Source organism: Scyliorhinus canicula, chromosome 17, assembly GCF_902713615.1.
Source record: "Scyliorhinus canicula chromosome 17, sScyCan1.1, whole genome shotgun sequence".
NCBI lineage: Eukaryota > Metazoa > Chordata > Chondrichthyes > Carcharhiniformes > Scyliorhinidae > Scyliorhinus > Scyliorhinus canicula.
This window is the reverse complement of record NC_052162.1, coordinates 59,580,376-59,606,664: the sequence shown is the minus strand read 5'-3', so window position 1 is coordinate 59,606,664 and position 26,289 is coordinate 59,580,376. Positions and strand designations below refer to the sequence as shown.

General features: G+C 45.7%; 1 protein-coding gene across 9 annotated transcripts in view; it reads left to right on the top strand.

Annotated features, from left to right (window-relative positions):
• The window catches only part of LOC119951340 (Krueppel-like factor 12), a 210,150-nt gene extending 185,099 nt beyond the window's left edge, over positions 1 to 25,051 (top strand). For 7 of the 9 annotated variants that reach the window (XM_038774461.1, XM_038774462.1, XM_038774465.1 and 4 more), the window contains 2 exons: positions 6,216 to 6,364; positions 22,589 to 22,770. In XM_038774461.1, the coding sequence (XP_038630389.1) occupies positions 6,216 to 6,364; positions 22,589 to 22,770 (331 nt within the window). Of the gene's footprint in view, positions 1 to 6,215; positions 6,365 to 14,485; positions 14,935 to 22,588 lie in introns of those variants that run through there. The other 2 variants (XM_038774459.1, XM_038774460.1) reach the window with 2 other exon arrangements.
• The last annotated feature ends 1,238 nt before the right edge of the window (positions 25,052 to 26,289 follow it).

The window sequence follows — 26,289 nt, the reverse complement described above, 5'->3', positions numbered from 1 at the left end:
CCCCTCAATTTAAAGCTATGTCCCCTCGTGCTGGACATCACCATCCGAGAAAAAGGCTCTCGATGTCCACCCTATCTAATCCTCTGATCATCTTGTATGCCTCAATTAAGTCCCCTCTTAACCTTCTCTCTAACGAAAACAGCCTCAAGTCCTTCCGCCTTTCCACATATGATCTTCCCTCCATACCAGGCAACATTCTTGTAAATCTCCTCTGTACCCTTTCCAAAGCTTCCACATCCTTCCTATAATGTGGCGACCAGAACTGCACACAATACTCCAAATGCGGCCGCACCAGAGTTTTGTACAACTGCAACATGACCTCATGGCTCAGAAACTCAATTCCTCTACCAATAAAAGCTAACGCACCGTACGGCTTCTTAACAACCTTCTCAACCTGGGTGGCAACTTTCAGGGACCTATGGACATGGACACCGAGATCTCTCTGCTCGTCCACACTACCAAGAATCTTACCATTAGCCCAGTACTCTGCCTTTCTGTTATTCCTTCCAAAATGAATCACCTCACACTTTTCTGCATTAAACTCCATTTGCCACCTGTCAGCCCAGCTCTGCAGCTTATCTATGTCCATCTGTAACTTGTAACATCCTTCTGCACTGTCCACAACTCCACCGACATTAGTGTCATCTGCAGATTTACTCACCCATCCTTCTATGCCCTCCTCCAGGTCATTTATAAAAATGACAAACAGCAACGGCCCCAAAACAGATCCTTGTGGCACACCACTAGTAACTGGACACCAGTCAGAGCATTTCCCATCAACCACCACTCTCTGTCTTCTATCAGCTAGCCAATTTCTGATCCAAACTGCTAAATCACCCTGAATCCCATGCCTCTGTATTTTCTGCAATAGCCTACCGTGGGGAACCTTATCAAACACTTTACTGAAATCCATATACACCACATCACCTGCTTTACCCTCATCCACCTGTTTGGTCACCTTCTCGAAGAACTCAATGAGGTTTGTGAGGCACGACCTACCCTTCACAAAACCGTGTTCACTATCCCAAATCAAATTATTCCTTTCCAGATGATTATACATCCTATCTCTTATAAACCTTTCCAAGACTTTTCCCACAACAGAAGTAAGGCTCACTGGTCTATAGTTACCGGGGTTATCTCTACTCCCCTTCTTGTACAAGGGGACAACATTTGCTATCCTCCAGTCCTCTGGCACTATTCCTGTAGACAAAGATGACTTAAAGATCAAAGCCAAAGGCTCAGCAATCTCCTCCGTAGCTTCCCAGAGAATCCTAGGATAAATCCCATCCGGCCCAGGGGACTTATCTATTTTCACACTTTCCAGAATTGCTAACACCTCCTCCTTATGAACCTCAAGCCCTTCTAGTCTAGTAGCCTGTATCTCAGTATTCTCCTCGACAACTTTGTCTTTTTCCTCTGTGAATACTGACGAAAAATACTCATTTAGCACCTCTCCTATCTCCTCGGACTCTACACACAACTTCCCACTACTGTCCTTGACTAGCCCTACTCTTACCTTAGTCATTCTTTTATTCCTGACATACCTATAGAAAGCTTTAGGGTTATCCTTGATCCTACCTGCCAAAGACTTCTCATGTGCTCGCTTGGCTCTTCTTAGCTCTCTCTTTAGAGCCTTCCTAGCTAACTTGTAACTCTCAAGCGACCCAATTGAACTATCATGTCTCATCTTCACATAAGCCTCCTTCTTCCTCTTGACAAGTGATTCAACTGCTTTAGTAACCCATGGTTCCCTCACTCCCTGCCTAACAGGTACATACTTATCAAGGACACACAGTAGCTGTTCCTTGAACATGCTCCACATTTCCATTGTGTCCATCCCCTGCAGTTTTCCTCTCCAGGCGATGCATCCTAAGTCTTGCCTCATCGCATCATAATTGTCTTTCCCCCAGCAATAACTCTTGCCCTGCGGTATATACCTATCCCTTTCCATCGCTAAAGTAAACGTAATCGAATTGTGGTCACTATCACCAAAATGCTCACCTACCTCCAAATCTAACACCTGTCCTGGTTCATTACCCAGTACCAAATCCAATACGGCCTCGCCTCTTGTTGGCCTATCTACATACTGCATTAGGAAACCCTCCTGCACACATTGGACAAAAACGGATCCATCTAAAGTACTCGAACTATAGTGTTTCCAGTCAATATTTGGAAAGTTAAAGTCCCCCATAACAACTACCCTGTTATTTTCGCTCCTATCCAGAATCATCTTTGCAATCCTTTCCCCTACATCTCTGGAACTTTTCGGAGACCTATAGAAAAGCCCTAACAGGGTGACCTTTCCTTTCCTGTTTCTTAACTCAGCCCATACTACCTCAGTATTCGAGTCCTCATCAAATGTCCTCTCAGCCACCGTAATACTGTCCTTGACTAACAATGCCACCCCTCCCCCTCTCTTACCACCTTCCCTGAACTTACTGAAATATCTAAACCCCGGCAGCTGCAACAACCATTCCTCGCCCTGCTCTATCCATGTCTCCGAAATGGCCACAACATCGAAGTCCCAGGTACTAACCCATGCTGCAAGCTCACCCACCTTATTCCGGATGCTCCTGGCATTGAAGTAGACGCACTTTAGACCACCTTCCTTCCTGCCGGTACACTCCTGCAACTTTGAAACCTTACTCATGACCTCACTACTCTCAGCTTCTTGTGTACTGGAGCTACAATTCAGGTTCCCAATCCCCTGCTGAACTAGTTTAAACCCTCCCGAAGAGCATTAGCAAACCTCCCCCCGAGGATATTAGTACCCCTCTGGTACAGGTGTAGACCATCCCGTTTGTAGAGGTCCCACCTACCCCAGAATGAGCCCCAATTGTCCAGGAATCTGAAACCCTCCCTCCCGCACCATCCCTGCAACTACATGTTCAACTGCTCTCTCTCCCTATTCCTCGACTCGCTAGCACGTGGCACGGGTAACAACCCAGAGATAATAATTCTGTTTGTTCTAGCTCTAAGTTTCCACCCTAGCTCCCTGAATTCCTGCCTTACATCCCTATCCCTTTTCCTACCTATGTCGTTGGTACCTATGTGGACCACAACTCGGGGCTGCTCCCCCTCCCCCTTAAGGATCCCGAAAACACAATCCGAGACATCGCGAACCCGGGCACCTGGGAGGCAACAGACCAATCGCGAGTCTCTCTCGTTCCCACAGAATCTCCTGTCTATCCCCCTAACTATGGAGCCTCCAATGACTAATGTTCTACTCCTTTCCCCCCTTCCCTTCTGAGCATCAGGGACAGACTCTGTGCCAGAGACCTGTACCCCATGGCTGACCCCTGGTAAGTCGTCCCCCCCAACAGTATCCAAAGCGGTATACCTGTTACTAAGGGGATCGACCACAGGGGATCCCTGTACTGACTGCTTACCCCCAGCCCCTCTCACCGTCACCCATCTAGATTTATTCTTTGGCGTAACTACCTTCCTGAAGCTTCTATCTATGACCCCCTCTGCCTCCCGAGTAATTCGAAGTTCATCCAGCTCGAGCTCCAGTTCCCTAACACGGTTTTTGAGGAGCTGGAGTTGGGTGCACTTCCCACAGATGAAATCAGCAGGGACACTGACGGCGTCCCTCACCTCAAACATTCTGCAGGAGGAGCATTGTACTGCCTTCCCTGACATCACCTCTAGATTTAAAAAAAACAAGAAAGAGAAAGGAAGAGCTTACCTGATATTCCCTCAAACCCTGCTCCCGCTGAAAGGTAAGCAAATTTAAAGGCACTCACTCACCTTCACGACAGGCCCCTGCTCCCGCTTCCCAACGACCGTGGTTTTGTTTTTGGTTAGAGGAGGAGGTGGGGGGGGGGAGCACTGACGAAGTGTTTCGGGTTTAACTGTCACTTTACAACAGACCCTCCACAAACCACCTTCAAATCAGGCTGACCGCACTGCGAGTATGCAAATTTCCCCGGAACAGCCAATCAGTGGCTCTGCTCTGCTGCCCTCTGCTGGATGCTTGCCTTCACTCGAACTCCTCGGGTCTCTTTCGCAGGTACACCTTCAAATCAGGCTGACCGCCCTGCGAGTATGCAAATTTCCCCGGAACAGCCAATCAGTAGCTCTGCTCTGCTGCCCTCTGCTGGATCGCTTTGGGTCTAGTTTACTTGACGATGCACCATAGCTGCAGCTGCAAACATTTCTCCCAAAGCACGGTCACCGGCAGTTCTTTCAACATCTGCAACCCACCTACCCCACAAAGGGCTGCCTGTAACCGTTTCCCTATCCTTTTGCATTCACCTCAGACAGACCAGTGCTCCCTCTTCCCCCAGCACTGTTTCCAAATCCCTGACTTCCCAGTGAAGTTTAAAGCAGGATACAATACTGGATGCCAATCTGATCCAGTCAGCTTCTTAGTGGGCAGGTGAGGGTAAAATCACATTTTGTGCTTCCTGATTTACTTCTCCAATCGGATGAGACACGTTGGTCTGGGATTCCCATCAATCTTCAAGCTCCTCATCCTCCAAGCTAGATGAAAACGCGTTACTCTTATCTGACCCAGAATAGCGTAAATGTCTTTGAAATCTGAGCCTGAATGTCTACATTCTGTATTACAGTATATCAGATTTTCTTGGGAAACTTTGTTCTCCAATGCTGGTCCTATACTGTCATTGTTTCACTAAGTGGCTTTCAGAACAGTAAGCCCAGCCAAAATCTGAGTAATTGAGAGCTTGGATTCATATTGACAAAAGGATATAGGAGCAAGAGTTGACCATTCAGCCCAGTGAGCCTGCTCCGCCATTCAATGTGATCATGGCTGAACATCCATTTCAAGGTCTTTTTCTCCACACTATTACCCATATCCCTTTGTGCTATTGGCATTTAGAAATCTGACAATCTCTGCTTTATACATACTCAATGACTGAGCTTCCACAGCCCTCTAGCTGAAGAATTCCAAAGAATCAAGAGTAAAAACATTTCTTCTCATCTAGGTCCTAAGTGACTTCCCCCTTTTGAAATTGTAAGTATTTTTTAGGTTTCAATGAGATCACCTCACATTCTTCAAAACTTTAGAGAATACAGCCCAGTTTCCCTCGTTTTTCTTCATAGGACTGTCCCGCCATACCCGGAACAAGTCTAGTGAACCTTCATTGTACTTTGTCTGTGGCAATAATATCCTTCCTGAGTGAAGGGGACCAAGATTCCAGGTGTAGTCTAACCAAGGTTCTATACAATTGAAGCAGGACTTCACTACACCTGTACTTCAATTCTCGCATGATAAAGGATAACTTACCATTAGTCAGCATAGTAAGAAGTCTTACAACACCAGGTTAAAGTCCATCATGTTCACTAGCTTTCGGAGCACTGCTCCCTCCTCAGGTAAAGGAAAAATAATTAATTCCCCAAAATGACAGCTAGATAGTAATTTTCAGCAAGATAGAATATTTTCACCTGTACTCCCAATGCTTATCGCAGAAGCCAACATCAGGCGAAAGCGCTAATAAAGTATCAAAAATTATCGAGTGTGTTATCACATTCTTTCTGCAAGATGAACCTTGTTCCTTCAAATCTTCTCCTTTCAGGCTTTCACTGTTGACTTACCTGCAGCAGGTTACTTGACAAGTGATGTCCCTCTACACCATTTGATTAAATCCCCCTTTCACGCCATGAGCCTTTTTGTTAAAGGCCTTATTGGGGCTGCATCTTTATTGCGCCAGCTTTTTCAGTCTTTCAAAGTTTTCCAACAATCTTAACGAAGAAATGGGATTCAGTGCTGCCAATGGAAGTGGAAAAGTGGAAAATAGTGCAGGTGGAATTTAATGCCAAAATCTTTTTAAAAACGAATCGAGAGAGGCAAAAGAACCTTCAAAAGATTTTTTTAAATCTCTCTAACTAGCCTCTTAACCTTGATCATTCACTTTGAAACCATTTTTTGCAACCATTCCTTTTTTGCAAGCTGTACTACAGTTATTGTCCTGTTGGTGGTGCTATTGATCCATTGGAAGTCAAAGCTGTTTAGTTAGGCAGCTACACTGAGGTATATTTGGGCAACTTCAGTCATGCAGGATATACCAGAATCGAAGCCAGTGCAAATGTTCTCCCTTTTTCAGGGAGAAATGGCAGAGGCCTGAAAAAAATACTACCACAATTGCCAGATAATTCTTTTTTGAAATGGAAGATTTTTAACTGTATTTTATGAAAAACAAAATGTACATTTTTATATGCTAACATTACATCTTTTCCCCGCTCTCTCATAGTGCTCAGAGCTTGCATGGAATACGACGGCTGCCAAGATCTGAGTCGCCTGATCCCAAACGGAGGCGTGTGCACCAGTGCGACTTTGAGGGATGCAACAAGGTGTATACAAAGAGTTCTCACTTAAAGGCACATCGAAGGATCCATACAGGTGAGTGCAGCTCCCAAAGTGCAAAATTCAGGCTGTTTTATTCGAGTCGGTTTGATTATCGGAGTTCGTGACTTGTTTATTGGCCTCTGGCAAAGACCAGGGCCGGGATTCACCCCTACCCGGCGGGGCGGGGGGTCCCGGCGTGATGGAGTGGCGTGAACCACTCCGGCGTAGGGCCGCCCCAAAGGTGCGGAAGTCTCTGCACCTTTAGGGGCCAAGCCCTCACATTGAGGGGCTAGGCCCGCGCCGGAGTGGTTGGCGCTCCGCTGGCTGGCGTGAACGGCCTTTGGTTCCACGCCAGCCGGGGCCAAAAGGGCTTCGCCAGCTGGCGTAAGTTCGCGCATGCGCCGGAGCAACAGCGGCTGATGACGTCATCCCCGCGCAGGGGAGGGGGTCACTTCCGCCTCCGCCATGGTGAAGACCATGACGAACGCGGAAGGAAAAGAGTGCCCCCACGACACAGGCCCGCCTGCCGATCGCGGGCCAGGCCACCGTGGGGGCACCCCCTGGGGCCAGATCGCTCCGCGCCCCCCCCCCCCCCCCCCCAGGACCCCGGAGCCCGCCCGTGCCGCCAGTCCCGCCGGTCAGGTGGGTGTTTTGATTCCCGCCGGCGGGAGAGGCTTGACAGTGGCGGGACTTCGGTCCATCGTGGGCCGGAGAATTGCCGTGGGGGGCCCGACGACCGGCGCGCCGCGATTCCCGCCCCTGCCGAATGTCCGGTGGCAGAATTCGGGACACGGCGGGGGTGGGATTGACGCCGGCCCACGGCGATTCTCCGACCCCCCCCCCCCGCCCCAGGCTTTTGAAATATCCTCGTCAACATAGACCCTCTAATGAGTGACATAGATGTTACTGCATCTAGAGAAGTATTGATAGCCATGGGGTGTGTTTGAGGGTGGGAGAAAGGAGGAGGTGGCAGAAATACACTTTATGCAGCAGGTAGATCTTTGTGCGCTTTTTATTCACCTTTGAGCAATGCAAGAAGGCAGTCACCTACTGCCACCTATGAGCCTCTGAAGTACCCTCTGTGGGAAACCTTGCTTTCTCAAATTCTGAGCTGAATTTTGAAAATTATTTTCTGGATAAAGCCTTAATATTAGTTCAGTGTATGAAAATGAAAATCGCTTATTGTCACAAGTAGTCGTCAGATGAAGTTACTGTGAAAATCCCCTAGTCGCCACACTCCGGCGCCTGTTCGGGGAGGCTGGTACGGGGCATAGTGACACCATAGTGGTACAGTTTCTGAATAATTAAAATTACATCTACCATCTTCACGTTTTGAAACATTGTTCGACATTCTGACTGATAATGGTTGACTGAGTGAAGCTTTTACACTGCATTCATCACCTCTGTATACCGTCTCCCTCTAGCTTGGATTTCACATCAGTGTACCATTAGTGCTTGTCTCGGCCAGCTGGGAGTTGCCTTCCGATAAAGGACTGCCGCCAAGGTGATTTCGTGCGCAGGGCTCAAAAGTGTGACTTGGACGGGGGACCTGCTGACTGATGAGCGAGAATGTGACCCACCGATAACCTGCTGAGCTTTTCCAGCAGCTACATCACAAGGATGGAAACACTACCTGTGCAATTTGCTGCCTCTGTGTCATTTTGCTTTTGAGGATCTGGCCAGTGTGATTTGGTCCTTAAGCTGTTCAAATGATGCTAGTTGTTTCGCCATCGTCTGTGGAGAAATAGCTTTCCACCTCTGCTGTTTTCACTCCCGGGTGAGCAGCGTTTCGCCCAGTGAACAAGTCCCACTGTCTCACTAACTAACTCCTCCCCTGTGAGTGAGTGCATCTGGGCTGCTGCTCACATACATTACGGCCATGGGCACAGCGTCTTAACAATCCCGTTGGGGTCCAAATCGGAGGCAGACGGACCTACAATTTAGTGCCACCATGATACCGACCCAGAGTCCTTTACAAAGAAGGCAGGTCAGGATCAGATTGACTGCCCATTGACAAGTAGCGGATAGCCACTTTGTTTGATTGCTTAATTAAGGTACTATTCCTGCGGCAATTGGAATTTTCAGCCACCAGTGCAGGCAGTCTACTTGACCTGGACCACATCCAGGCCAATGTGGTGGGCTCAGGGCATGAAGGGTTTGGAGGGTACTGGGGGAGGAGGTGACGCTGCGATTGTTCACAGATTAAGAAATTATAGCATGTTTAGCACAGTGGACACTCATGTACAATGACTGCCGTGCCGCATATATGCTGGATTAATTGGCAACCAAATAACCTTTTCTTGCCGGTTCACTTCCAACTTCCGATCAAGTACTAAAAGGGTTGTCAATCTGAAACATTGAGTGTAATTTAATAGCATTGTTGCGCACGTCTTGGTGACGTGATGAGGCCGTTGAATCTCGCGAGAGGCCTCTCGTGAGATTTGCGATGCTCGAAACACAACACCTTGCAAGATTTCATGAGATCTCGCGAGAGGGCGAGATCCAGATTAGGCTCATTTAAAAATGTCCACACCGGATTCTTCCCGGACCTGGCACTATGGTCCTCACCTGGGAGACCTTGCCAAGGCGTCATTTAGCATTGGTTTTCACACAAACGTGGGCCAGGTGTAACAGCGCCTGTAGAGGGTCACCCAGGCCATTACAGACTTCGGTGTGGTCAGGCGTGGTACCCTGCCGCTCCAGCTGGCACCCGGGCACTGCCAGCCTGGCACCTTGACACTGCCACCCAGGTACCCTGGAGATTGCCACCCAGGCACTGCCAGGATGGCAGGGACAGTGTGCAACGCTGACAGTGCCAAGGTGCCTGGATGCCAGGTTGCTTGTGCCAGGGGTCAGGCCCAGGGGGGGCCTTGTCCGTAAGAGGTGGAGTGATCGGGGCTCGAGAACCCCCCCCACCCCAAGAGGTAAGTTGAGTGCAGTGGGTGGGGGTCCAGAAGCTACGGTGGGGTGACTGAGGGGGGTCAAAATATTGGACCGGCATTTAAAAATGGTTCCCTGACCTGTGGATACTACTCCTGCACTAGCGAGCTGAGTTCCTCAGTGCAGACAATGAGGTAAGTACGGCCTCAGCGGGGTGTTCCTCACCGTGGCCAAGAACACCGGCAAAGTCCCGTTAAAAGCGGTGTGATTCTTGGTGCAACAGGCGCCAAGAAACACCCCGCCAAACGGGACTCTCTTTTAGTCCAGTTAAATTGTGCCCGTTAACTGTTTCTCTCCATAGATGCTACCTGACCTGCTGAGTATTTCCAGGACATCCTGTTTTTATTCCAGTCACATGCTGTCTGTCTTCTTTGAGGCATTGAAAGTATACAGAGTGATGTGGTGGTTTTAAAAAACAGTGCATTCCCCGGAGTGTCTTGCGAATGTTTCAGTCTTTCACCCGCTCAGTAATTTACATGAGGGCATGATGTGCATGGAGGTGAGTCTTACTGCCATCTACCTTTGGGCCTTCAGTTACTGAGGCAAGCTTAGGTGGTTGTGAAAGTCTTCAAGTAACGTGATGATGTGTTGGTATTGAAGCACCATTTATGATTTCAGCCACCTTCCAACACAATACTTGTGTTGATCACAATGCCAGCAGCTGCTTCTCTTTCTGTTTTTCTCCCACTAGTGGATCCTGGTTTGGAGAACAGTCCCATTCGGAGTTCCATTTTGTCACCTTTCCAGCAGCCCAGGAAAACTGAGAATTCCCAATAAAATGCCTCAAGCCTAACTGAGGTGGGAATGGCTATGATGCAGGACAACAGAACAGAACTGTGGTTAGCAGTGTTGCCTCATAGCGCCAGGGACCCGGGTTCGATTCCGACCTTGGGTGACTAACACATGAAGTTTGTACGTTACCCACTGTCTGCGCAGGTTTCCTCCGGGTGCTCCGGTTTCCTCCCACAGCCCAAAAATGTGCACCGTTGGTGGATTGGCCATGCTAAATTGCCACTTAGTGTCGAAGGGTTAGGTGGGGTTATGGGAATAAGGCGGGTGAGTGGGCATAGTTTAGGGCCTTCTTCCAGAGTGTCGGTGCAGACACGATGGACTGAATGGCCTTCTTCTGCACTGTTGAGATTCTAAGAATCCTGTTTTTTTTGTGCAGTGTCCAAGCTTTTAATCCATCTTAACAAAAACACATTCTATAAAAATCACATTGCTCTCTAAGGGAGCTTGTGTTCACCAAATTGCTTGCTGCGTTTCCAATGTTGCAATGGTAAAGACACTACACTACATTCCTTTGGGACATTGTGCAGTCCTAAAAGGCACAAAATAAGGCAAGTCATCATGGTCTTCATAGAATCATAGATCTTCTATCTCCTTTCCTTCCTTCAGTCTTCTTTTCTTCTTTCTTCATTTTCTGTTTTATTTAGACAATGGAGCAGCATTATTCACTGTTTCTGCCAGCCCCTGACCCCAAGGGGCTGAAGGCGAATTCTGCGCCTCTGATGCTGTGTCACTGCCAAGTATTCATAAGTGCGCACATGTCAACCGTGACTCAGCAGGTAGCATCCAGCTTATAAGCCACAAGGTTCCAGATTCACGTCCCACTCCTGAGCTTGAGCTCGAGCCTGGCACTTGAGTGCAGGGATGCTGCACTGTTCCGATACCGTCTTCCGGTGAGCCGCTAAAATGACACCCCATGCTCCGCATGGAGTGATGGAAATGATCCCTCAGCAGTATCTCAAAAGGAGCAGGGGAGTTATCCCCGATGTCCTGGCCAATGTTTATCCCTCAATCAATATCACAAAACCAGTGTGGTGTGTAGCTGTCACGTTTGCTACATGCACTTTATTGGCTGTGAAGCACTTTTAGATAATAATTTTATAATAATCTTTACTGTCACAAGTAAACTTATATTAACACTGCAATGAAGTTACTGTGAAAAGCCCCTAGTCGCCACACTCCGGCACCTGTTCGGGTACACAGAGGGAGAATTCAGAATGTCCAATTCACCTAACAGATCGTCTTTCAGGACTTGTGGGAGGAAACCGGAGCACCCGGAGGAAACCCACTCGGACACAGGGAGAACGTGCAGACTCCGCACAGTGACCCAAGCCGGGAATCGAACCTGGGACCCTGGAGCTGTAAAGCAGCAGTGCTACCCACTATGCAACCGTGCCGCCCATGGTGGTTGTGAAAAGTTTTCAAAAGAAAAATACTTCATCCCTGTCCGTGCCTTCAGCCAATCACTGTGGCGACACAGGCAAAGGAAAATGTGGATAGAGCTGCATACATGAATTAAGGCCCTGCATGAGAGGAACATTACTTTCTGCAGTCTCCCCTTCCTTCCCTATGTACGGTGTGCATTGTCTGTATAGCTTGCAAGGAACAATATTTTTCACTGTATACTAATACATGTGACAATAATAAATCAAATCAAATCTTCCCAACATACTCAATTACAAAAAGAGCAGAATGCATTTTGGCAAAGTGCAGCTTTCAGATCAATATTGTATGTCGGTTAAGAACGTGCACTAACTCGTGCTATTGGAACCAAAACAATTCATATTGCAGCTAAACAATTCAGTAACTTGACATAGATATCTGATGTCCACAAGGGGTTGCTGGAAGACTGAAGAAACTCAGTGCTTTAATGTAATAATGTACTGGCCTCCTAGGTGTCACAAGGATCTTTATGGAAAATTAGAATTCAGGTGACAAAAAAAAACATTTGGGAATTTTTCTAAAAATGTAGCATGTTTAACAGCACTCCTTCTTCCTCACTGTTTCCTCCAATCCCCCATCCCAACCCTACTTCAACCCAGCCCATATGATGCTTCTCAGTAGCACCAGATTCTGTGACTAGTGAATTTTTCGTCTATTTTCTTGGAAAGTGAGCATGAGAGTTAGGGGTTGTCTGCCCCTTGTGACTGCAAGGACTGGATTACCTTGGATGTCACCTCCATATGAAAGTATCATTGAGGAATTTGTTTTGAAATTAATCACTATGGTTGCTTCAGTGAGCTCATCCTTCAACAACCTCGGGTTCAGTGAGGTGCAGGGTTAGGAGGGTTTTTTTAACCCAGTCAACAGATCCCAACAGGTGATTTCTTCTGCAGTTGTCAATTTGATCGACTCTGTTATCCAGATTTCCTGGGCTACCTGGATTTCCATCCCACCATTTAGCAATTTTTTTTTCTTATTCTTTCTAAGTTGCATTTTGCATTGAAACTCTTTCTCTTGGTGACAATGATCGATGCTGAAGAACTGCAGGTCGTCACCAAGAATAACGTGTTGAACTTGGATGGGTTGGAGCAAGTGAGGGGAAATTATTACAGTTGCTATAGAACCATGGACAAAAGAGCGAACTCGAGGGGAGGCAAGAGTGATTGCACTTGACATCAAGGCAGCATTTGACTGTGTGGCATCAAGGAGCCCTGGCAGAATTGAAGTCGGTGAGAATCAGACAAATTCTCCACCGGCTGGAGTCATACCTAGCGCAACGGAAGATGGTTCTGAAATAAAACATAAAATTGTGGAGAAAGTCAGCAGGTCTGGCAGCACCTGTGGAGAGAGAAACAGAGTTAACATTACAAGTCTCTATGACTCTTCCTCAGAGCGGGTTCTGGAGGATGGTTCTCGTAGTTGTCAGGGCCAATAGGCTGCAAGATCTGGACAGTATTCAGGCTTGGTTTGATGAGTGGTATGTAACATTCACAGCACACATGTGCCAGGCAATGACCATCTTCAACAAGAGAAACTCCAACCATCGCCCTTTGACATTCAATGGCATTACCATCGCTTGTTCCCTCAATATCAACATCCTGGGGAATTGAAGTCCATTGACCAGAAAGTGAACTGAACCAACCATGTAAATACTGTGGTTAGAAGAGCACGTTGAAAGCTGGGAATTCTGTGGCAAGCAACTCGCTTCCTGACTCTGTCCATCATCTATAAACCTTAAGGCAGGAGTGTGATGGAATACTCTCCACTTGCCTGGTTGTGTGCAGCTCCTGCAGCACTCCAGAAGCTCAATATCATCCATCACAAAGCAGCCTGCTTAATCGGCGACCCATCCACCACCTTCAACATTCACTCCATTCACTATCGACACACCGTGGTAACAGTGTGTGCTATATTCCAGATGCACTGCAACAACTCTCTGAGGCTCCTTCAACAGCATCTTCTAAATCCACGACCTTTACCACTGCGAATGACCAGGGCACAACCACATGGAAGTTCCCATCCAAGCCACAGAACATCCTGACTTGGAGGTAAAACACCGTTCCTTCACTTTTGCCATTGAGGGCAAAATCCTGGAATTCCCTCTCTAACAGCACTATGGGTGTGCCTACATCACATGGACTGCAGTGGTTCAAGTAGGGGGCTCATCACCACATTCTCAAGGGCACCGAGCCGACAATGTCCATACCCCATGAAAGAATAAAAGCAAAGTAAAATATTGCAGGTGCGGGCGGCACAGTGGTTAGCACTGTTGCTTCACGGCACCGAGGATCCACGGTCAATCCAGGCCCCCGGTGACTGTCCGTGTGGAATTTGCACAATCTCACCGTGTCTGCATGTGTTTCACCCCCACAACCCAAGATTGTGTAGGGTAGGTGGATGGCCACACAAAATTGCCCCTTAATTGGAAACTTTTTTTAAAAATTGCAGGTGCAAGAAATCTTAAATAAGAATAAGCGGTCAACAGGTGAGTTAGCATCAGGGGAGAGAGAGCTGATTGGGTCTAATTTCTACAAAGGAACATAAGGTTTGCAATGTTAACCCTCCCTCCCACACTCCAATGATGCTGCCTGACCAGCATTTTCTATATTTATTACACTTAAACCTGGGGCGGAATTCTCCGCCGGCGGGATTCTCCGTTATGCCGGCGCCCGTGGGTTTCCCGACAGCCTGGGGCTGCCCCACAATGGGAAACCCCATTGACCGGCCAGTGTAATGGAGAATCCTGCTGGGGGGGCCGGGGCAGAAATGTGGCGCGGCGGGGTGGAGAATCCAGCCCTTGGTCTTTTATTCACCTGACGTGTGCAAATATACCCAGGCCGCTTAGCTCAGAAACACTGAGGCCAGTTGCTGAAATCACTAGCTCAGCCAAGACAAGGGCTTGACCATGGGACCTCTTTGTTCAGCATCATAGGGTGTATTATACTATCCTGGACTACACTCCTTGTCCACAGTAACATAAAAATGTGCCGCTTATCTACACAGGGTTACAGCACATTAATAACCTGAAACAGAATGTGGGGAGGGGCCTGTTCTGGAGAAGGAGAAGGTGCATAGAAAAGGCTTGCGAATCGTTGGAATGGCAGAATACAACATGAAGGCAGAAGAGGTCGCTGGACCAATTAAACCACGCAGTTGAACAATGTCGACCACTGTGGAGAGCTGTCTTTGATTCTACGCAATTCCTTCTGTTGCTTGTTGTTGTTCCCAGGTAGTCAATCTATTCCACTGATTTTCTTTTAAAAATACAACAATTAATTCCAGCACCAGCAGGCTGATGAGCAATGTTCCCTTTAAATTTTAGTGTGTGTGAAGGGCCAGTATTTTCTGTGACCCCTTGAATTTTTGTTTTGCTCACACACTGTATTTAACAAGGCCTGTGGTGTACCTTGCAGCTTGTTGTACAAGGGAGCATTGCTGCTGACGGTAAAATTAACAAAGATTTGACACCTGCGTCACTGATGCCAACTGGAAAGTGCAAGCAACCAACGATGGCCGATAAATTTTGATTGCGAACACCCCCACGGTGAAGTTTATTTCCCAACTCATTGTCCAGCTTCACATACATGACAGCCACTTTCCAGGGAATATACATGGAACTGTACTTTACCAATCTTCAAGAGAGGAAAACTGGCCAGAGGACTGATATCAGATGAAAATTCCGTAGAGTTAACATGAATAAACAAAAGTTTGTTTCATACCAGTGCTTTGTAAAAAGTGTTGTAGTTATCACATGAGAAAGAATGATCATATTAAATCTGTTTTCAGTACGGTAGCAAGTTTTAATGGGTGTCTCATTCACTTATACTTAAGTGAAAGTTTCAATTCATTTCACTGCCGAACTTTCACTTGCAGGTTTGTGCTGGATATAAATGCCAAATAAGGACGCAGTACATTCACCTGTGGATCTTGGCATCATGGCAATGCTGTTGGTTGCCAAAGTTAGTGCATCAGTGGGATGAAAGCTACATTGACACTAATCCAGTTCACCACTTTTTGAGGAATGGCAAATTCATAGTCTTCATTCAATCATTTAAAAAAAAAATTTAGAGTACCCAATTATTTTTTTTTCCCAATTAAGGGGCAATTTTGCGTGACCAATCCACCTAACCTGCACATCTTTGGGCTGTGGGGGTGAAACCCATGCAGACATGGGGAGAATGTGCAAACTCCACACAGACAGTGACCCAGGGTCGGGATTCAAACCCAGGTCCTCAGCACCGCAGTCCCAGTGCTATCCACTGCGCCGCATGCCACCCCTTCTTGTTTCAATCATGAATGTTTTCTGTACATCAGTTGCAAGAAATGTTGTGATGCTGGAAGAAACGGATAACAGCCAGTAAGGCCAGTGTTAAATAGCTTTTCCAAAATCCAATGAATTTAGGAGTGATGTGCTCTAGGTTTGTTGAACACTTAGCACACCTTGACAGTCGGAAAGCTGGTATCGTCTATCAGTTGGAGGTTGCCTAAAGAACATTACATTTGTGCTGGACAGGCATACTTGTGCTATTTACTGAATGCAATTCCTTATTGCATCATGTGTGACCTCAAGTGTGAAAAAACGGCTTCCTTCATTTTCGATAGCCAGTTTAAGGTACATATTTTGTTTTAACAGACTGCCCTGACATTTGTGCGTGTGCTGATTTGGATTATTATTGGTGATGAACTCTAGCTCAGGCACTGTGCAGAAGTATCATTCCAGAGTTATTGGGTGTTTATCCCAGAGTCCGTGAAGATCTAGACGCTAGAGTATTAAACTGAGCTGACCTAAATCCAGATATTGAAGCTGCACAGATGCAAGCTAATCCTGGACTATGGGATTTCCAGGCAATGTGGATTCATTTGCGGTAAACCTATAAAAGACACAGAATTTTATTTTCCCCATGTGCGGTTATGGACAATTAGGCATTATGATACTGACCTTTTAAAAAATTGGCGGAAGAGTTCAGAATTAGTGATCCCATTGTAATTTTTAAAAAAAAGAGCTGCAAACTATTTGAACTTGGGTAAACAGACTGAATTGATAAATTTTGATTAATTCCTTGATTAAGTGGGATTTCACAGCTAAGCTCGGTCTGGTTTTCACCTAATGAGCACGTGTTTGATTTCTGCAGGATTAGAAGGCTGAATCCGTGAATTTCCTTTTGGAAATCCCCCTCCCCCTACAACTTCATCATCCTAAGGGGCGCTGAGTCTTACTTGTACCCTGACAAAGATCTGCTAACTTAACACTGACTGGAATTCCTCCATGGAACTTTCTGAATTACATGGCTCAATGCTACACTGTGAATGATCATATTAAATCTGTTTTCAGTACGGTAACAAGTTTTACTGGGTTTCTCATTCATTTATACTTAAGTGAAAGTTTCAATTCATTTCACTGCAGAACTGTTACTATCGTTGCAGGTTTGTGCTGTATATAAATACCAAATAAGGACGCAGTACATTCACCTGCATCCACCTGGCCAATAAGCAAACTTTGTTGAGTTTTTCAGCCATGTTGCATGTGACTCCAGTTCCTGAGCAATGGGGTTGACTCTTAAATGCCCTCTGAAATGGTCTATTAAGCCACTCAGTGTCAAACAGCAAGTGATAGACAGAGCTACATGATCCCACGAGAAACAAATCAGATCTAAGCTTTGCAGTCCTGCCACATCCAGTTGTGAATGGTGGTGGACTAAACAAACTCACTGGAAATATCCCCATCCTCAATGATGGAAGAGCCCAGCACATCAGTGCAAAAGCCAAAGCTGAATCATTCGCAATAATCTTCAGCCAGAAGTGCCGGATAATCCATCTTGGTCTCTTCCAGAGGCCCCCATATCACAGATGCCAGTCTTCAGCCAATTCAGTTCTCTCTATGTGATCAACAAGTGGTTGAAGGTTACGGTCCCTGACAATATTCCAGCAATAGTACTGAAGACTTGTGCTCCAGAACTTGCTACGCCCCTCGCCAAGCTGTTCTATTACAGCTGAAGCACCCGGAAATGTGGAAAATTGACCAACTATGTTCTGTACAGAAAAAGCAGGAGAAATCCAAGCCAGCCAATTACCGCCCTATCAGTCTACTCTCCATCATCAGCAAAGTGATGGAAGAGGTCATCAACAGTGCTATCAAGTGGCACTTACTTAGCAATAACCTTCTTACTGACACTCAGTTTGGGGTCCGCCAGGGTCATTCAGCTCCTGATGTCCTTACAGCCTTGGCCCAAACATGGACAAGAGAGCTGAACTCCAGAGGTGAGAGTGACTACCCTTGAAGTCAAGGCAGCATTTGACCGAGTATGGCATCCAGGAGTACTAGTAAAACTGGAGTCAATGGGAATCAGGGGGAAAACTCTCCACTGGTTGGAGTCGTATCTGGCACAAAGGAAAATGGTTGTGTTTGTGGGAGGTCTGTCATCTCAGTTCCAGAACATCACTGCAGGAGCTCGTCAGGGTAGTGTCTTAGGCCCTACCATCCTCAGCTGCTTCGTCAATGACCTTCCTTCCAATGTAATGTCAGATGTGTTGATGTTTGCTGATGACTGGCACAATGTTCAGCACTATTCGTGACTCCTCAGACACTGAAGCAGTCCACGTGAAATGCCAGTCCAGAAATATCCAGTCCCTTGACATTTAATGGCATTACCATCACTGAATTCCCCACTATCAGCGTCCTGGGGGTTACATTGATCAAAAACTGGACTAGCCATATAAATACTGCGGCTACCAGAGCAGGTCAGAGGCTAGGGATTCTTTGGTGAGTAACTCTCCTCTTGACTCTCCAAAGCCTCTCTACCACCTACAAGACACAAGTCAGGTCTGTGATGGAATACCAGCCACTGCCTGGATGAGTGGAGCTCCAGCAACACTCAAGAAGCTCAACACCATCCAGAACTAAGCAGCCATTGGATTGGCAGCCCTTCCACAAACATTCACCCACTCCACCACCGACGAACAGTGTGTACCATCTACAAGATGCACTACAGGAACTCACAAAGACACATCAGACAGAACCTGCCAAACTCACGGCCACTATGATCTAGAAGGACAAGGGCAGCAGTTACATGGGAATACCACCACCTGGAAGTTCCCCTCCAAGTCACCATTCTGACTTGGGAATGTATCACTGTTCCATTACTGTTGCTGGGTCAACATTTTGGAGCTCCTTCCCTAATAGCACTGTGGTGTAATACCTACACAACAGGGACAGCAGCAGTTCATGAAGGCAGCTCACTACCACCTCTGAAGGGTAATTCGCGATGGGCAACAAATGCAGGCCTAGCTAGTGAAGCCCACATCCTGTAAAAGATATGAATTGAAGAAAAATGCTGTAAAACTGTTGAGCCTTAGTAAAAATAATTTGTGGACTAAATTGATCAAGTGAACTAGTCAGCTATAGGGAAACTGGCAGATAATGATTGTAGACTGACTTTGGAGTTTGATTGAACTCCCTGATAAGAGAGCAGATTCCTTTTACATTATAGCCAGTTATAAAATCATTTGTTTGTGTTCTATCTAAGACGTTGCTAAGATACAAAAGTGGCAGTATCTGTTTTTGGTTGGCAAAGGCAGTAGTATCAGTAAAACAGTGCTTCACTTTGTTAGATTCCTAAAGCAGGTCAATTAAAATGAATGCGGATGAAACTAATAAAAGTGAGAAGAGCTTTGTTTAGACAAGTACATCGAGAACATTTTACTGGGAGGAAACAGATCTAGTAAAGTACTCCATGAGGGGTTCACAAATGTCTCCCTTTCCTGGAGCCTGTTCATAATAACTGAACTAGATGGCCCGTGTATGAGTTAAACCTTGTTTCACACAAATGTATGATAAACTTGTATGAACGTCTGATAAGAAACAGGTTAACGCGGTTCCATTTGAAAGCAAAGTCTTCAGAAATCTTTCATGAAGGAGAATTTTGTGAAGTGGTTAATACAGTGGAACTCTTCAGGATTTTTCCTATGCAGGTCAGAGAAAAGCAGGAAAAGGCAAAATTCCCTCTACTTGTAGTGTGCCCAGACATGCAGCCACTATGCAAAAGATCTCTGCTATATGGGATAATTTGCATGTTTTCACAAAGCAGCATTGATGTGTCAGCAAAAGGTGTTGAGATTTGCATAGTGTACCAAGTCAGCTTCCACCACCACAGTTTGTCATCATTTGATAGGATTCATTTTCTAAGGGGAGGGTGAACACATGAGTGCTTGCATCACCAGCCTGTGCGATAGGGTTTCTATTAATTGCTTTGCTTATATAGCTACTGCTTTTTTATTATAGTGTGCTCATGTCATTTCTTGACTGTGAGCAATGTTGCTGTGCATTAAACTCATCTCATTTAGTATGGCAAGTATCCACTAACACATCTGAAACCTTTTAGTGATGAGGTTTTCCTCAGTATTAAAATAATTGAACAGATCTCCATTTCCAAGATTGTGCAGGGCAGCTAATCGCTCCATGCCTCCAAGGAACAACTGTGCACTTGTATTGATTGTTTTATCCTTTAAGTCTGTTCTTAAATTTCATTACAAAAGTACAACAAAAAAACATGAATCTTGATAACTATTGAGAGCCATATTAAATTGCTTATGTTCAAGGGTGTCAGTGCCAGATCTGCTTTTAAATTAATATTATTCCTTTTGCTATTGAACTGTTCAACTAATGTGATTATGGTTAAATGCACACACATCTATAGATTAAAAGTGTCAAACCACATTGCAGGATTTAAACACACAATCCAGGCTGACACTTCAGTACAGAGTGATGTTGGATTATTAGAGTTGTTGGGTTAGATTTTGCCACTGAGACGGGTGGCTCGCTTGGGAAATTTCTCCACTCAGCAGGCCCATTTCGATTTAAAGGCCCCTATTGACCCAATTTTCACCTTGGGAAGGTGAGTTCGGGATAGAGTCAAGCCGGCTGACCCCAGAAATAAACCCTAGCAGATCAAAGTGGCGGGCAAATGCTGAGAAGGGCTGGTTGGAAGACCCACCCTTGTTTTCTCGGGACTTCATTCAGTTGTTTTGGGATCTGGTAGGCCCTCTAATCCTCACATCTCCCACCCACCCTCATGCCCCTTCATAATCCCCCATGCCACCTTCATGCTAACTGATGCCTTCATGGGCGACATGGTGGCGCAGTGGTTAGAACTGCTGTCTCATGGGTTCGATCCTCGGGTCACTGTCCGTGTTGAGTTTGCACAGTCTGCTTGAGTCTCATCGCCACAACCTACCTGCAGGGTAGGTGGATGGGCAATGGTAAATTGCCCCTTAATTAAAAACAAAATAATTGGGTCCTCTAATATTACTTTTTTAAAAACTAATGCCCTTCACACCCCCACACCCCCCCCCCCCCCATGACACCTTCATAGCCACGAGTGTCCACCATGGGCAGACCTCAGGAGCCATGTGGGGAAAAAGCATCCAACAATCCAATACAGGTCTGGCAAATGTATACGTGGTTGTGAAAACGATTTCACTCATAAAGCCTATTCAAAATCTCCTTGAGTGGTTAATCAGTTATTAAATCAAACACACTTCTATTCAGTAGCCACATCAAAGACAGTTAATCTTTTAACAGACTCTTTAAACTGTCACTCAAACTTTGAACTCATGATTAAAAACAAAAGTGCAGGAAACACTCAGCAGGTCAGGCAGCTCCTCTTGAAAGAAACTGGAGGAGGGCGGGGGATTCTCCGGCTGCACTGCACCCAGTGCAAAGCCCATGAAAATCCTACTATTTCAAAAGAATAGCAAGAGAGGCCAAAACAGGAGCTATGCCGGGCGGCGAGCAGTGGATGATGCTCCTGGCCAGCTTGAGCTGACATGATCTGAGGGCATGAACCAGATTAGCATATTAAAAGCATTTACATATTTGAAATTGCCTTTAAGCCAAATTCTCCTAGCTCCTGATATTCTCCCACCCGCCAGCGCAACGTGAAGCGGACAAGAATCACTACTGGTCTCCACCACAGGGAGCCAGGCGAGATTACCTCACCAGGGCACTCTGAGGACATACAGTATTCTCAATTGAAAAAAGTACAAGTACATCCCTTCCATTTGAAAGGAGTGTTTGGGGTGAGAAGGGCGAAGGTGATAGAACAGGTGTTATACCTTCTACCTCTGAACCCCTGCTGAGATGTTTTTATAGTTTCGAAATTCAGCCAAGCATTCATTATGGCATAAATGCGCTCAGAAAATAACAACAGTGAACTTAATTGAATCTGTGGAGTAGGTGGTTATGTGCTTTTATAATCTACACCAGATGGTTTGTCAAGTAGTTCAGCAGACAGTGTCTTTTAACTTCCAGTGACAGGGGAAGCCTGTATTTTCCTCAAGTTTAAAGAGCAGAGGATTTAAAAAACCTCAGATCACAATGCTTAAACACTTAAACTCAAGAGCTTAAACACCTTTCAAGAGTGTTTACATCTACTCCATAAATTCATAATTCTCACACTACGGGCTAAGGGCCTTGGAATAGCCAAAACTGTTTGAACTTACTGTTGAGTTCAAATGGCCCTGCTGAGTTTGGGTTTTCTGCCAGAACTCCATCGGGGGCCCTGGTGAGACTGCTAGGAGGCCTCAGAAAGAAGATCACGATGGTCAAAGACAGTTAAATCATGGATCATAGTGCGGAGAGGGATCACAGAGCTTGGAGAGAGAGGTGGGGTGTGCTGAAACGTGGAGGCCAGGCGGGGAGGATCAAAGTGGGGGTGGATGGATTGTGGTGGTGACATCTTGGGGCGGCTTTCCCAGATATGCACAAGTCACCTTCGATTGATCAGCACCTCTTCCTTCCTCTCCGGCCTGCCTACCCCTGCCATGCTATATGGCAGTGGAGGTCAATTGAAGCCCATAATTGGGTAGTTAAGACCTTAATATGCCTAAGGGCGGGCATCTGTTGGGCTGGGCACCCAACATTTTTTTATGCCCCCCCCCCACCCCAAGATAAACATGCTGGATGGAGGGGGGGATGTAAATTCCAGCCCGATGTTAGAATTGTATCCCCTACTTCTGTGAACCCAGGTAAATGTGCGGTGTAGTCTTGGAATGCTGTTTTATTAAAATTTGCAGCAATTAACACTTTATTCTGCTTATTCTGTTTTGTAGGAGAGAAACCCTACAGATGCACCTGGGAAGGCTGTACATGGAAGTTTGCACGCTCTGATGAGCTGACGAGGCATTTCCGCAAGCACACAGGCGTAAAGCCTTTCAAATGCACGGACTGTGACCGGAGCTTTTCCCGCTCGGACCACCTTGCACTGCACCGCAGAAGACACTTGATGATGTGAAAGGTACTTTAAGGCCAGCTTCGTACCAGAGCTCTAGCTCTGCCTCCATCCTATTATTCAGCATTGCTGAATTCTGACAGCAACTGCTGTAAGATGGCACCTGTGGATGCCAATTCAGAGAGAGAGAGAGAGAGCCCTCCCGCCCTCAAAAGACTGTGAAACTGTTCAAACCAGCTTTCCTTTTGATGTTAAGTACTGACTGCATTTATGTAATTTAAGCTAGGCCTGTCATTTTTGTCATAAATTTTTCTTCTTGATTATGTTAACACAGGGCAGAAAAAAAGCAGGCAGTCTCTTATTTGCAGCCCAAATCATGTTAAAAGGCATTTAAATCCTCATTAGCTCATGAATGACTTAAGTTAAGGAAAAGCAAGGTAAAAGTAAAAGGTTGGTGTTAATTACTGGTGGTGAAACTTTCAAAGAACAGAATATTCACACTCGAGGCTGTCATTGTATTTTCCATTTAGTGTGAACAATTCATACAGTGGAAACTCTTGACATTGACATTTTGACCGATTTTAATAGCTATCCTGTTTTATTGTATGATTTATCCAATCAGTGGTTTATAGCTAAGATGCATACACTTTGCTGACACAAATATTTTCCCACCCTTTCCCATGTGTCAGCTCTGCACTCCCCCCGGAATTGTGGAGCAGATACACTTAACAAAGGAAAGGGGCCTTTACCTCCTCTGCTAGTGATCATCCTAGGTTACACAGCTATGTTGTAAAACAGGTTTGCCTTTCTTCCTGCCTCCACTCCACTCCCGAAATAATGGATAAAATGGCTATTAGTTTTGATCCACTGTAAACAACTTCTCTCTCATTCAGGCATGTGGGTGGTTTTTGCTGAAGCAGCATTTTCTTTCCACTGACGAGATCAGCACAGTGATGGTATCTGTGTGGTCTCCGAACCTGATGCTACTGTTTTTTTTTGACCTTGGCAATCCCGGTAATATTACAGTTTCTGCAACGACAGAGACAGAAGGCGCAACTGGTGCCCACACAGCCCCAACAAACACTGACTGAAATATCTTGGCAGCGACACCAGTGATGTACCAGTACTCTTTGCTGCTCAACTGTGAAAGTCTCTGCTTGTTGCAACATGAAACAGTTCTGGAGTTGACTGGTATAAATAAAGGGCATAATGAACATTGAAACTTGGTCATTGAAAGTTAACTATGAATGTTTCTGTATTAATATACACAAATTCTTAAACTATTACTAATTGCCATGCTCATTTTCATTCAGTTTGATGAATTGTGAAGCCCAATGTACAGTTTAAGATGTCTACCGGGTACCTTGTTCTTCTGCTTTAATGCGTATAAATAGTTGTGGGTTAGGGGCATGGACTTGCAGCATTGAATGACTTGCTGCCAGGTTAGAGCTGCAGCTGTCTGAGTTTGCAAATGTACGCCCCATCTGCCTTGCCCATGCTGTTTTTACTGCCCTGTGAGGTATTGTTTTGATTGTGTAATCTATTTATCTTGCGTGGTAGTCGTAGATTTAAAAAGAACCCAGCCAGACCAGCAAATCACATTTTAATCGGAGTACATGGGAATATTTCTCGAATGGTAAGCTTTTGTTGGTGTAAGAGTGATCTCTAGATTTTGTTAATAAATGATTAATGCTGATCAACAATCACGGACACATTTAATTTGACTTGCCGCTGTTTAACCCGAGTGTACAGATTTGGAGCCGAGACTTAAATATGGTGTTACAGTTCTTTGGGGGATTTTAAATGATTAGTTAACGGTTAATGAGTGAACAACTGTGCCACAGAAGCGGTAAGGCTTTGTACCATTTCAGAAGGGAAATCTCATTCTTGCTGCCCCCTTGAAAACCCGCCATTCGTCCTATGCCCGTCGTTTTGAAAATTTGAACTGGAGTGCGGTTGACCTCATTAGTGGAGGAAAGCTACCAGCTGGGAAAAATCATCATGAAGCCCAAGAATTGAATGAATCCACACAGAGTAAAACTGGCAGCATCCAAAGGGGATGAGTATCGTTATTCACTCTGTGTTGTTCATTTCCATTATTTTACTCAGCCAGTTTCCCCAATTATGCTGCCATTTGCTGTTTAAACATGGTATTTTTGGGGGAAAAAAGGAATCGGCCTTTGTTTAAATGGTGCTAACAGTGAGATTACCTCTTAATGTAAAGAGAAAACTGAAGATGGAAATTGTACCTCCATTCCCATTCATAGGGGGTTGGATGTCCACTAATAAAAAGAACCGACTTGTAAAAAGGTGTAATTCCTGTAATAAATGTTGCATCTTTCAATCTCTTTGGATTCAATCTTTCGTAGGTGTAGATAAAATTTACAACCATGTGCTGTGATGCTGTGTCCAAGAATACAAAAAGAGCACCTGTGCATCATGTGATTGTCTGCGCTAAGCAGCTGTAGTCTTGTGTAGTACTCCTTTACTATAAAGTTCTTATTACACTGCTCTCTCTCTCTGGGACATACTGCGGGTTTAGTTCACTTGCCTGGCAGCTGGTTCTTGATGCAGAGTGAAGCCAAAAGCATGGGTTCAATTCCTGTACCGACTGAGGTTATTCATGAAGGCCCTGCCTTCTCAGCCTTGACCCTCGCCTGAGGTGTGATGACGCTCAGGTTAAATGACCATCGCCCCATGAGAGGGGAAAGCAGCCTACGGTCATGTGGAACTATGGTGACTTTACTTACTTACTTCACGACCGCGTAACTGTTATGTGTCTCACGCCACCTCCACCTGGTTACGGGCGAGTTAAGTGTGAGCCTTTCACCCTTGCTTTCTGGTGGGAAATTGTGCTGGCCCAGGCTTACACTACAGAGGCTAAGTGTGACAAAAATGATTGAGCAAACTTTTTTTCAGATTTTATCAAGCTCTTTGAGGGTAATTAAAAATAAATAAATTTAGAGTACCCAAATATTTTTTGTCCCAATTAAGGGACAATTTAGCGTGGCCAATCAACCTAACTTGGACATCTTTGGGTTGTGGGGTGAAACCCACGCAGGCATGGGGAGAATGTGCAAACTCCACACAGACAGTGACCCAGGGCCAAGATTCGAACCCGGGTTCTCAGCGCCGCAGTCCCAGTGCTAACTACTGCGCCACATGCTGCCCTTCTGGAAGGGAATTTTTAACTTGTGTCTGGTTGAATACTTGGCAGGTGGACACTTGCATTAAATTCCCTCAGTTACAATTTTTACAAGCTTGATTTTTTTTTTCCGGCCACTTGCAGTGCCACCTGAGCCTCTCCCATTCATTCGGATCAGGGTCCCATTACATCAGAAGGATCTCAAAACTGTCTTAAAATGGAAGAGAGTTAAAGCGTCTGCAGCAGTCCACTTGGTGACTGCATGTAAGAGTGAGCAAAGAGAATTTTGAAGGAAACTTTTAAAACTTGCCTTTGTTGGGACTTGGAGGAAAGGAGGGCACAGCAGTCCATTTTGGATAGTGCTTTTCTACACCCAAGAGACCTAAACAAAATCCAGCCCAACTGTCTGGTGTCTCTACGTAGAATAGGTGTTGTTA